Here is a 13,005-nt window from a genome sequence, read left to right as displayed (position 1 = left end):
TTTTGGGATGACCTACATCGGTTACAGAAAGCGACAGGGCATATTCACATTGGGCACTATAATTTAATCAAAATATATATGTATGTATTAGATAATAACCAAGTCACTGTCTTAGGCTTTCTTCTTGATCTCGAATACTTCATAGGTGTACTCTTCGATAATCTTTAAGTTCTTTATGATAAACTCCTTAATGGCTGCCACATATTCGGCCGCGCTCTTGATAAGGTTTTCGAACGCCTCGATCACCTTGCCCTCGCCCTGCAGCTGACCCTTGAACTTTTCTTCGGTCACCTGCATGATGTAGCCACGTAGCCCCAAGAGCTTGGCCTGAGCGAGGGCAAACAGCTCGAAGGCCTCCTTTTGCAGGTTGCCATTTATCTCAAAGTCGCAGGCCATAATCTTTGGACTCTGTTCAGATCCTGCCATTTTTGGTAGACTTGGTTAATTTTGTATATATTTGAATAGATGTTTTACAAATAATTTCATTCCCACAAAAATGAAAAAAAAAAATAAAATAAATAAACTGTCACAAATTTGACATGAAAAACGAAGAGCTTATATTGATGTACATAAGATTATTTGGAAATGGATTTTTTGGGGAAGAGAATATTAGAACTCGTAACTTTGCAGAGTTTTTATTGATGTTAATGGAACGCTTGCATTGATCTCTTTCTCTTAATATTTTAGTAATCGTTGAGGAGACTTGGAACAGCTCGATAGAACCAAGAGATACGATACATTAATCGAAGCCATAAGTTTCCCAAGTACCTATATTCCATAAGTTACCTATGTTGTTAGACGTTAGGGCTGATCTTACAAAAAAAAAAAAACAAGCTAATCGATACACTCAAATTATAGATTTCAATTTCAAGGAATCAAAAGTAGGCCTTCAATAACATGCCATGCAAAAAACTGAAGGAATATATACAACCCAATACGGTTATAACGACGCTCGAGGGACCGTCGCGTATACCCAGAAGTAGCTATTACCATATAAGTTTGCTCATAAAAGTTTGTCGGGACCAGAATTTTCATCGCAATAAACATACGGGCGCTATGAGCGCAGTCGTTATAGCCTGATTCTACTGTATTTGCACATGAAATAAGAGGATATAGGCGTATCCCTATGCCCATCAAATATAACTCGATTGCAGTGCTAATTTTTATTTGCTCATGGGTGTAACTATTTGGACCATCGACTAAACTAAACTTGAACATTAAACGATTTGCGTCGCCCTAAGCTAAATCTTCGCCCTTCGCCCTTTCTGACATCCTTTTACTGTTCGTTTTCTGTGGGCTCCTCCTGGACTTCTGTGTGGGCTCCGTTTGCAGCAACGCCTCGTCCCTGCGGCAACAGCAGCACCTCGTGGGAGGCCAGCCCGGATGCATTTGCTGGCTGGAGCATCTTGCGTGTCTTGTGCTTGGCCAGAAAAGTGTACGCCGACTCCTGCTGCATCTTTTCAACGAGGCTGTGCGGCTGCCAGAACTTAGCGGGACTCGCGAAGCGGCCAATGCTGGCTGCAAAACTCAGATACATGTGGACGAATGTAGAGCCACGCGAAATAGATAAATATATATATACAGATACGCAGCATCCAAAATTTAGGCATTCGCGATGCAAATTGATCGCGACGCGTTTTGCTAAAGACGGGAACAATGGAATATATATCTATATCAATATATTATAGATATATATATATACTTTCGATACGGTTTTATAATTTCTGTTGAAAATGAAAGAAAACTATGAAAATATATTTTTCAGCACAACCAACTCGGACGGTTGTGAATGAATGAGATTTTCATTTCATATTTTCCTCTAGCCAGTCTGAAGTTTGACATGTCTCTCGTCTCAATGAGCCGTTTTTTCAACGTCAAAACTTAAAATGACAGAAAATTCCATTGAAAAAAAAAAAACATCATCAAAAATCATACAAAATGAAAAATTGCAATAAATTTTTAATTCCAATTAGTTCACAATATAATAAAAAAAAAAAATTAATAAATAAAAAATAACGTTTAATCATATGTTATTTTAAATCACAACTCAGCTTGAAGTCTTTTGTTTTTTTTGTTTTGTAAAATAAATTTTGTTTGCCTCTAAAACCGATTTTTCTCAGCTTGGTCTTTTGGCGGTTGCGGCTCTTCCTTAAAGACGGGCACGACGGTGCGCCTAGTTAGTGGGTGGGAGGGGAGTAAGGAGAGGCGGGAAAAGATAGATGAGTAAAAAATAAATTAAGAAATTAAATAAATTGCTTAGCCAAGTAGCCAAGACAACGACAACAACAAAAACAACAAGTTACACACAGCAAAGGCAATAAAGCAACAAAATGAGCAGCGCAACGAATGCTAAATACCCTGTAATTTTCAAATTAGAAACAAAAGCATATAGGATATCTTAAATCACTTAGCCATCTGCCCCGCTTAGGAAAACAATTCATGACAATTTGTGAATTTGCATTTAATATTATAAAAAAAAAAAAACGCACACACATACAGTTTTCAGATTGACAATTAAATGTTGTTAAATATTCGATATCCTGTAGGGAATATAATCGTTATATCATGCCAGGCTTGTACGTATGATAAGATTTTATTTAAAAACAATCTTGGTGCATGGCTTGTTGGATGGAATGAAGAGTAAATGGTGAGATTTGATCGGCCTCGCAGCTGGCGACAGGTGACATCAGGTCAGGTGTGCAGCTGAATGGAAAAACATGGGCCACTTCCAGTTCAGACAGATTCAACAGTTTTAGCAGTTATAGCTGAGTGCACACATAGGCACAGGCATACTTAAACAAATACATATACAGATATAGATATATTTAATGGATTCCTGTTAACAATTTAATATTCGTTTAGCAAATTTTTGTTTCGTGCGCAACAGAATTTAGCTTAAGTGCTTTATAGATATTATCATATATAGTATACGTATATTTATGTATATATATGTATAAAAAAAAAAAACAAAAACGAACAATCATATAGTATATAGATGGGTGTACATGATATTCATATATGTATATATATATATATATATATATATATATATATATATATATATATATATATAGTTTACACAAGATTCATTATTCGCATTTTATGACCCACACAGAAGCCATGAGAATTTCGATTCACAATAAAAAAAAAAATTAGAGATATATTTGTAGAGAGAGACAGAGAGACAGTTGTTCTCTGCATGGATACCCCTTGTTTGCTTTTGGGGCTTACGTTCTGCAAATGGAGAGCATGTCCAATAGAAAGACGGCGCCATTGATGATCATCAGGGAGCCAGCTGCGAGGGCGTTGCGCTTGCGATCCTTCAAGAAATCGTAGGCATCATGCCACTCATCAATGACCAAGGCACCGGAGGCCACGAACAGAATGCAGCCGAGCAGCGAGAGCAGCGCATTGAGACGCTTCTCCACAACCGAGTTGATGAAGTGCCCTGCACAGTAATAAGCCAGCGAGAGAGAGAGAGAGAGAGAGTTAAGATCTGAGATAAGAAAGTTTTCCTGTTTTTTTTTAGGTACTCACCGATCAGCAGGACGGCGCAGATGATTGTGTAGCCCACAATGGTGCCGCACACAATCAGCGGACGCTTGCTCAGATCTCCAACAACCTCATAGAGCACAACACAGGCGATGGCAATACCCTGTAAATACATCAGATACATCATCAATAATGGCAAATACAAGTTAGGTTTGCCACCTAAAACGTTAAACTCTGTCAGAGAATATAAAATAACGATATATATATATATATATCACTGTCTGCCTTATCTAGCTGCTTGATTTATCTATCATTTTAATACTTTCATTAAAAGTTACTAATGAATCAAATTGAAATTTAAGAATTATTCTTAAGAATTATTCGTTTCTTCCTTTTCATTTCGGCTAGAAATGAAAAATTAAAGAAGCAAAAGTCTACATAGCCAAAATCGATCATCATATTTGCCTACAATTTAACATTTGTAATATTATCGACAAACATACCCTGTAATTTCTACAGTTCCGGTGTGTAAGTTTTCGGTATTTTCATTTCCCCCAAAAATGATGTGAAGATTCTGAATTGCTCCTCGATAAAGGAGTTCCAAAATGACTCATTTAATATTAAAGCTTCTAGTTATAAAGCTTTAGGAAATATGGATATGTATTTGTTATTCACCACGACCCTTACACCCCTAAACACGATTGTAAGTCCGACATATCTTTTGCATCTTGAGCTGTGAAATGTGTAGCTTTAATAGGGACATTTCATAAAACCAATATACTAATTTCGCTTTTCTGAATGAGTATAAAAATCATTAGGACAATTTTGAATATAATTAAACCACAAAATATATAATAAGAAAAAATATTATATTATAAGAAAAATATTTGATATATTATAACTATAATATAATATATATTTCATATATAATATGTTTTACATAATATAAGACTTTGTCTTTTATTGTACCTATAATACACAAAGACAAGTTTCAAGATATTCTATATACCAATTAGATTAAATTCTATGGAAATATCCCTAATTCTAATGTCTTAGCTCCTCTCAGGCGCTCTTTATGTGAGTGTGTATGTATAAAAGAAGAATAGTCAGATTGGAGGAGCAGCTCTGCGCAGGATGCAGGGTATCACCTAGTCAGGCATTTCCAACTAGAGCACACTTACTGCGGTTTGCTTTAGAGTTCTGTATATAGAAAGGAAACCCGAGATTGCATAGTTGACACTAGAATTTTAATTAGAAATATGTTCAGTTGTTTCTTTGGTGACTAAACTCTATATTGCACACACGTAGACCCAGTGATTCATCTAGATTTCCAAGTGAATAATAATAATGTGTTTGGCATTGCTGGAATTTGTCGAACGTTTATTGGGCATGAAATATGACGAATGTGTCGACGATAAAAAAGGCGGCGGTGGCAAAGGAGAGCACTCCAGAGGCCAGGATGGTGTTCTTGTTTCTGGTCAGCTCGACGCGGTGCATCCAGCGATCGAATATGATGGCACCCGTCGACACGAACAGCACACAGCCGGAGACCGTGAAGAGTATATCGATGCGCTTGTCCAGCTTGGCGCCCAGCAAGTGCCCTGCAATTGCAATGGAATGGAAGGCACATTCGTACAGTCAGGCTGGCGGGCAACTGCCTGCGATCATCGTGGGGCGATATTACCTATGCTCAGTGCACTGCATATGATCAGGTAGCCGGTTAGCGTTCCACAGACGAGCATCGCCTGGCTGCTATAGCTGTGATCCGTCACGCTCTCGATCAATATGATAATGCTCGCCGTGAAGATCTGCGATTAGCGCTTAAAATACTGGATCAGGCGGGAAGCTGCACGAACGAGTGGACAATGGAACATTGGAACAACGGGACGACGGAACAGACAAACTCACACGGAACAGAGTTAAAGACAAAATCAACTGAGGAACATAGGTAAAGACATATGTACAGTTATTAACTGTAGAAAAGTGCATGCACAAACATTTTGCACATTTTTATAGAAGAGGAAAACGCATAGAGAAGGAAAAGCACGAGATTCTTGGTTAACAACAACAATGCTGCATTGAGATTTTTCCTATATTATGAACATGTCTTTAAATTATCTGAGTAAGTCTTGAAAGTACAGAAACATTTTAATAAAGACTCTATTTTAAGCTTTGATAGCACTAAGTTTTATCTACGATTATATATACACCAATCCACAAAATAAATAAAATAAATAAATAAAAACAAAAAAAACTGATTTTCAGTAATTTTCAGTAGAAAAAGCGAATATTAAATAACTAAATATTCTTAATATTATTATTTTGGTTTATCTGCCTATCAACTCTATTCTCTAACTATGTATGTATTAACAAATCTATATAAACATAGATAACAATCTATTCTGTTTTCTATCTATGAGTCTATATATTTATCCATCTTTCTATATATGTCATAACTTTTTTTTATCTAGCTATAAATATTTACATATAACTTAATATACTTATATCTATTATATATCTGTTATATTTATATTAATATTTAGATTTGAATACACTTATCTAAATATTTTGGTTCTTTATGATTTACATCTCTACTCTGTCGCTTTATCATATACATATGTATGTATATGTATGTCTATCTATCTCTCCTTATCTATTATTAATTTTGAATCCACTTCATTTCTTTGCGCTTTGAGTGCTCCACGCTTAATGAGTAAAGTCTCCGCATTCATATAGAAGCCCCAGGTCCTATTGCCTGTTGCTCTATATCATAAGTCTACAATATAATGGCTATAAGTCGCGGGACTTAGTGCCATACGGAATTCCCAGCGAACTAAAGCCAATTTGCTTATCAAATATGAAAATTATTTAGATATTGATATGACAAATGGCCGTAATATTGACGAGCCATTGTCAACAAATGGAGCTATTAAGCTATATGTGTATAGAGAGAGATGTATATATACAGATAGCTGATATAAATGGGTGTGTGAGTGAGTGTGTGTGTGTGTGTGTGTGTGTGTGTGTGTGTGTATGTATATATAAATGACATGGGAACGCTTCCTGCTTAACTGGGGCAATCAATCAATCAATTAGAAACGCTGTTAGACGCCGTTAATTGCCAGCTAAAAGGATGAGACATGCTTACATATCCTGTCAAGGCTAACACACACACACACACACACACAGTTGGCAATTGTTTGATTTGTAATATGAGCTAACAACAACAACAACAACGATGACGACGAAAAGTCATTAAGGTAGCATGTTTATTAAGTTGCAGATAATGCAGTCATATCGGTCTATATATACCTCTATATATATATATATATAGAGAGAGAGAGGGAGAGGTATCCAGATACGTATATATTGTATATAGCCAATATTTTAATGCCAGCGCATGTGTTTTATTATTGTTTACTTCACGCCCATTAGTAGCAAATAAATTTGGATGATAAAAGCAGAAAGAACTTAGGAAAGTACAAATAAAATTTGTATGCCAAATAATTACGAACGGACGCCCATTTGTTTTTATTTGCCATACGGATATTTTGTGTAATTCAATTGAATGGGCAGCTGGGAATCTTTAGCTAAGTTATTCGTATACCAATAATTCACTGCCCTCTCCACAGATGGGGTATACAAATCCAAGACTATGGCAGCTATAGTAGAGACTAGACAGCTTGTCACGCCCCCATCATTTTGATGAAAATATTAAGGTTCATTTCTGGAATTTGATATTCATATAGCTCCAATCATCATCAGAGCATCTATAGATGCCAGCTTTGCCAGCCTACATAAAGTAATCCCAGTAATCCCATTTAATAGACTACATAGGCATATATCCTCAATTTCCGAAGCCTAACATAAGTAGAGTAATATAACAAATAATATACGAAAACAGTCCCGAAGTCTCAGGGCGAAACTATATAAACATCAATATATCTAAAAACATCCATCTATAGCTCCAGACTGTCCTAATTTTAGAATTTAAATTTAGTATGTCTAACATGTCTCGACTACATAAACATTTATAATTTATAGCCAATAACATGAACCCAACATAAAAGCTTGAACCATCTCCTATTATTGTTGTCAAATTTTGTTTATAATCAAAAATTATTTACATGGCAATGAAAAATGCATAAAAATCTAAAAACTTATTTTTTTTTTTCTTTTACGTACACATGGAAAAACAAAAGACGAAAGTTTTTTAAGAAAATTCTGTTAGGTTGTATTGGAGCTTCCCCAAATTCAAACTGCTTCAAAATTAGATCATTTAATTACTACAAAAATTAGATAATTTTACCTCTAGCAATTAGGGAGTTATAAGAATGTTTCTTGGCCTGTCTAAAACTTTGATTTAAACATGAGCTTGGGAATATTTGATATAAAACGAAAAGCTCTGCCTTCTTAATAAAGGACCCCATTTCGGCTATTTTTGTGCAGGGCATATAAAAGATTGCTTTAACTCTAGATATAAATATTAGTTATTGAATGATTTATTTTAATCAATATTAGAAATAAGTTTTCTGATTTTGTTTTCTCTTTTATAGGGTATAATTTATACAAAATTTCCATTATTGTATAGGAAAACTTGGATTAGCTAATGATTTTCATATTAAACTACCTGAAACCCTTGAAACTATAGGGTATACAAAAGTTCCCTTTAACCAAAAATCCTACCCTTTTTTTTCTGAATGGCATGCTCTAATCTAAATTCGAATGAAACATCCGAATTTTCACACTGGAATACCCCATTCATTCTCAACTCTGTTTTCACGATTCATTTGGATAGTTTTCATGACCAATTTGGGTAGTTAGTATTCCATTAAGTGTGGCGAATCGTTAGTTGAAATTTCACCTTGCTATGAGCCCCGTCCGTTGGCTGCCCAAAACTTAAGCCTGTGCGACTAGAAAGTAAACAAACAACAATTGCACTAACAACTGATCGAGGGGAGCCATGCCCATATATCAGCGACGGTTTGTAACGCGCTTAGTTTGGAGCAGGAGGCGGAGGGGGCAGAGGGGAGGTGGGAGGTGGGAGGGAGGGTAAACGGGGCAAGGCATTTAGCAATTAATTATATGACGCCGACATGCCATTGACAATGGCCATTGCTCCGAGCTGGCAACAATGGGCCATGCCCCAAAAGCAACAACAACAAATGAGAAATGAAAGAAGAAGAAGCAGCACAAATGAATTAACATTGCGAACAATAATAAATGCGCTACAAATAGCGCGCACAGATTCGCAGCTAAAACATTTATTAGCTCGCAAACAGATTTGCGAGTGTGTTGCAAGAATTGTTGCTGCTGCTGTAGTGCGAAAAAAAAAAAATAAAATAAATAAATATATAAAAAAATAGAAAAACTTTGAATAGAGATTTGAACATGGATCACACTATGAACATGTCTGTCTGTCTGCCTGTCCCTCTGTCCCTCTGTTTACCTATATCTAATGCAAACAATAAATGCGTCGCCTTATCTGCTGTGCCTTGGGGCCCGTGACTGGCGTTGCCAAAAAAACAAAAAATAAAAAACAAAGCAAATAACAATCATATTTTGTTGCTAAAGAATGTTGCGAATTTCCACTATTATTGAATGAAGATGACTCAGCTACTAACAATTGTTGCTGCTGTTTAGCTCATTAAATGACCCAACAACAACAACAACAACAGCAACAACAAGAGCAACAAGCATTAACAATTAGCTATGCCACACTCGCACACATTAGTTCGATTATTGTTTATTCAATGCAGTGCCCGCAGCTTCGACCTTTCGTGGCTGCCTCCGACGCTGGCGCACATGGCGTATGCGTAATATGATTCTGTTCGAGTTCACACTTGCTATAATTATGACATCATCATCATTATCGTGATCATCATCATCAACACAAGTTCGTGATCGACTGACGCTGACGTCGATTACGTGCCAATGCGACTTGAGGCGCGTCTTGGTTTCATTTCACTTCAGTCCATTCCATAGCATTTCATTTCATTTCATTTCATTTAATTAGCCAGCCAATTCCCACAGAGAGCTCAGCTATACATATACCTTTAAGGTGTGGTCCCTTTATACACTCAAGGCCAGATCTAGCCGTTTGCCTAGAACCAGTTACGGCTCAAAGTATTAATAAATTGATCACACTCTGATTCATGCCAAGGCAACAATTTGTTTATGCCTAACTCAACCCGGGCTAAGGCCCTAGCCCGGAGATGCTCCGGATTTGATTGCTGTACGCATTCTACCTGTAAACTTTGCATATATATGCAAGTATTTCAATTATAAATATATGAATAGTATATATATTATATATGATATAGTTATACACTGCTATATCTCCTACTCAGATGCGTGCATCTTAATTGAAAGTCAAGATTAAAACAGTTGTTAAATTAAGCGACAAATTGTTCACTTGAAATGTGAAATCATCCAATGATAAATGGTACGTGGATCATATTTAAATATAAAATACTATAGCAACACTAGGGCAAGTGTTTTATATTTAAATATGATCGACAGCTCTAAAATACCACTCGAAGCACGACAGGCGGCTATAAACGACGATATAATACTCGCTCCATTTTATCTGGATGTTGTTATCCAAAACATAATAAAATAATGTATGGGCCTATCTATAGAGAACATAAACAGTAATCCATACACAAGCTTAATTTGATTTGAATGCCAGTTAAAAAACTGTACAATAGATAATAACAAGTTTGTCAGTTTAAACACGCTTCCAATATATATGAATGAAGAATTTTTAGAGGAGCAGTTAAGAGGCAGAGTTCTGCAAAATCTTATCCAAGCCACGCCCTCAATGGGGTATATAAATAGTAATATACTTGTTTATAATATATATAATATATACACAAAATCTATTATCAGCCAGCTACCAAAACTCTAAGTTCATTCAACCCGAAAATAAAATAATATCAACGAATATACAAATTCCCGAAATTTTCGAAATTGCCAAATTGGTTACATTTATTCAAATCTGAAATCTTCCAATACTAAGAAGGAAAGTGTTCTATATTTAAAAACAAGTCAAAATACTGCAGGCGGCTGTAAGCGACTATATAATGCCTATATAAACTCGTAAAAACTCTTAAATATAATTAAATATATTTTTATTAATATTATTCAATCTATTCGATAAATAAAAACATATTTAAGTATATAAAAAATATATTCTATAGCCATTCGCTGATTGCAATAAACCAATATACTCCATGCTAGCCGAAATGAGTATACGAATGTTATTCTGAAGTGATTCCAGCCATCACAGTCATCCCAAGGCGATAAGACTCTAGATCCATGAACCGCAATCTGCATGCGTCAGCTGGACTAGGTCGGCGCTATCTATGCCTCGAGTAAGTACTATATGCAACTGCCGTTGCCATTGCAATTGCGAATTTGCAAAATAAACACATTTGGGAAACGAGGTCAGCTGATAAACTCAATTGTTTAAAGGAATTTCAATATATTTTCCAAACAAATTTCCCATTTTTGGCACCGAAAGAGCCAAAGCTAAGAGAGTTCGAGCTGGCATGTTACTGGACTGCGTAATATCCGTTAACAGAACGCTGACAATACTTGCGGCCTGCCATATTTCGTTTTTTTAATCCGATCTTCAATAAAATTTTGCCGAATTTTAATGTTTATAATAATAATAAACAACAATTTGGTTTATGCCGACAGACAGACAGTCGCAAATCAAGAGACGTCGACGTCGATATATGTATATAATAAGCGAATAAAGTAAATAAATATAATATGCGAATCAAATAATCTGCGCAACGGTGACATCATGGATATAGCAGAGCATCATCGGCGGAAGTCGGAGCAAGTTGATTGCTTTTGTTGTTACGATTCTCTGGCCACATGTGCATGGAGCGCGGCGGCCAATCATTATTGTTTTGTATTCTTCTTCCTCATCTTCTAATACAATTGGTCAGACAATCTCAACAGATTAATGACATCATGCCGGCTCGGTCTGGGCCGGGCTGAGCCCGGGGATCACACAAAAGACTTGAAATGCCAGCCACGCATTAGAGAACTACGCAGTTACAAAAAAGGAAGCACGCACGCACAACAACAACAATAATAAAACGAAAAGCAACAACAACAACAATCACTGCCAAAAAAAGAAACTTCAAATGAAGTCATGACCAATAATGAAAACGAGTCTGAGCAATGCAAACCGGTTGATTCAAGGCAACTGATGCAAGGGTAGAAACGACAACAATAACAAATAAAGTAGAAGAAGAAGAAAAAGAAGAAGGTGGAGTTGACTAAGAACAAAATCAAGAGCAAACAACAGGCGCAACAGCAGCCGGTGCGAGAGTAAAGTAGAGAGAAAATGTAGCCCAAAAGGGAGCTGCGACACAGAGTTGAGAACAGTTTGAACAGGACTCACAGCATAGTAGATAAATACATACATACATACATACATACATACATACATGTGTATGCCTGGATGCCTGGATATACAGCCACAGAGAATAGATACCGCACATAGCACACATACATACATACATGTGTGTATAATTACAATAGTCAACAATCATTACTCACCAGCTCAATGATCTTCAATAGCAAACGATTGTTAAACTCCATGGCGTTCCCGTTAATACGTTTGTGTTTCGCTTCTTTATTATTGTTTTTGACTAATTCTTCACTTCACGCAGCTGACCGTGTGCACGTCTTTGCCAAGCGCTGTGCGAAAACTGACTGAACCGAAGGTACGCCAGCGCGCGTATTCAAAGCTCAGCCAATCCAGGCAGAGGCGTAGCGCAGTCATACCGAAATCAACAGCAATAGCGGCAACAGCGACAGCGACTGCGACTGTGACTGCGACAGCGACTGAGAACAACGCATTTGACGTCGACATGAGCAATTGGTATGTGTTAGTGTATGCATGCATGTATGTATGTATGTATGTATGTACGCATGTATGTTCATACATATTTACAAATACGGAGAGATACTTCAATTCTTATCAACATTAATTGCCAAATACAAAACACATGTGTACTATATTAACATATTATACCTTTATATGCACGCACATACTTATTTGCATATGTAAGGCCATCTTTTTATATGTGTTATTAAAGTAAATAACTAAAAAACTAAATTAAATTTTAGATTATATTTTGTATAATACATATACATACATATGTACATATGCTACTACTATACATACATATATAGAGCGAAGTATTAATATTATTATGGACTTTTCAGTAACTGACAGATCCAAACCGTAAGATTTATGAAGATAGCTTTGCAAAATTGAAGAGCATTCACAATGTTACTTAACTTTTTGTTGACTATGTAAGAGCGTTTTTTATTTTTTAGTTGAGTCTTAAGGAAACACTAGATGAAAACCTATTATATGGAAGATGTACAAAGTTACTCGAAATATAGTTCACTTATGTATTTCTCAAATATTCTTACTGCTAATTTAAGCAATGCAATGCAATGCCTCTCACTCTCTCTTTCCCT

At 36.1% G+C, this 13,005-nt stretch overlaps 2 protein-coding genes and 1 pseudogene across 2 annotated transcripts; all 3 read right to left on the bottom strand.

Annotated features, from left to right (window-relative positions):
• Positions 1–43: 43 nt before the first annotated feature.
• Positions 44–524, bottom strand: LOC6583959 (acylphosphatase-2). The gene has a single exon (XM_002009583.4). The coding sequence runs from the start codon at positions 424–426 to the stop codon at positions 112–114; it is 315 nt and encodes a 104-aa protein (XP_002009619.1). The 5' UTR covers positions 427–524; the 3' UTR covers positions 44–111.
• A 1,916-nt stretch (positions 525–2,440) lies between these two features.
• LOC6583957 (protein snakeskin) lies at positions 2,441–12,239 on the bottom strand. Its single transcript, XM_002009581.4, has 3 exons — positions 12,073–12,239; positions 3,538–3,655; positions 2,441–3,448 (listed from the first exon to the last, which is right to left on the bottom strand). The coding sequence occupies exons 1-3, from the start codon at positions 12,112–12,114 to the stop codon at positions 3,228–3,230; spliced, it is 381 nt and encodes a 126-aa protein (XP_002009617.2). The 5' UTR covers positions 12,115–12,239; the 3' UTR covers positions 2,441–3,227.
• Positions 4,412–5,306, bottom strand: LOC6583956 (annotated as a pseudogene).
• Positions 12,240–13,005: the final 766 nt, after the last annotated feature.

Source organism: Drosophila mojavensis, unplaced genomic scaffold, assembly GCF_018153725.1.
Source record: "Drosophila mojavensis isolate 15081-1352.22 unplaced genomic scaffold, ASM1815372v1 contig_136, whole genome shotgun sequence".
In the NCBI taxonomy this organism is placed as follows: domain Eukaryota; kingdom Metazoa; phylum Arthropoda; class Insecta; order Diptera; family Drosophilidae; genus Drosophila; species Drosophila mojavensis.
This window is presented reverse-complemented; position numbering and strand designations above follow the sequence as displayed.

Coding starts and splice junctions, on each gene's coding strand:
- LOC6583959 (XM_002009583.4), bottom strand. CDS start 426: ATGGCAGGATCTGAACAGAGTCCAAAGATTATGGCCTGCGACTTTGAG.
- LOC6583957 (XM_002009581.4), bottom strand. CDS start 12,114: ATGGAGTTTAACAATCGTTTGCTATTGAAGATCATTGAGCTG. Junction 3,656..12,072: donor TATTGAAGATCATTGAGCTG/GTGAGTAATGAT, acceptor ATGTATTTACAG/GGTATTGCCATCGCCTGTGT. Junction 3,449..3,537: donor CTGCGCCGTCCTGCTGATCG/GTGAGTACCTAA, acceptor ATTACTGTGCAG/GGCACTTCATCAACTCGGTT.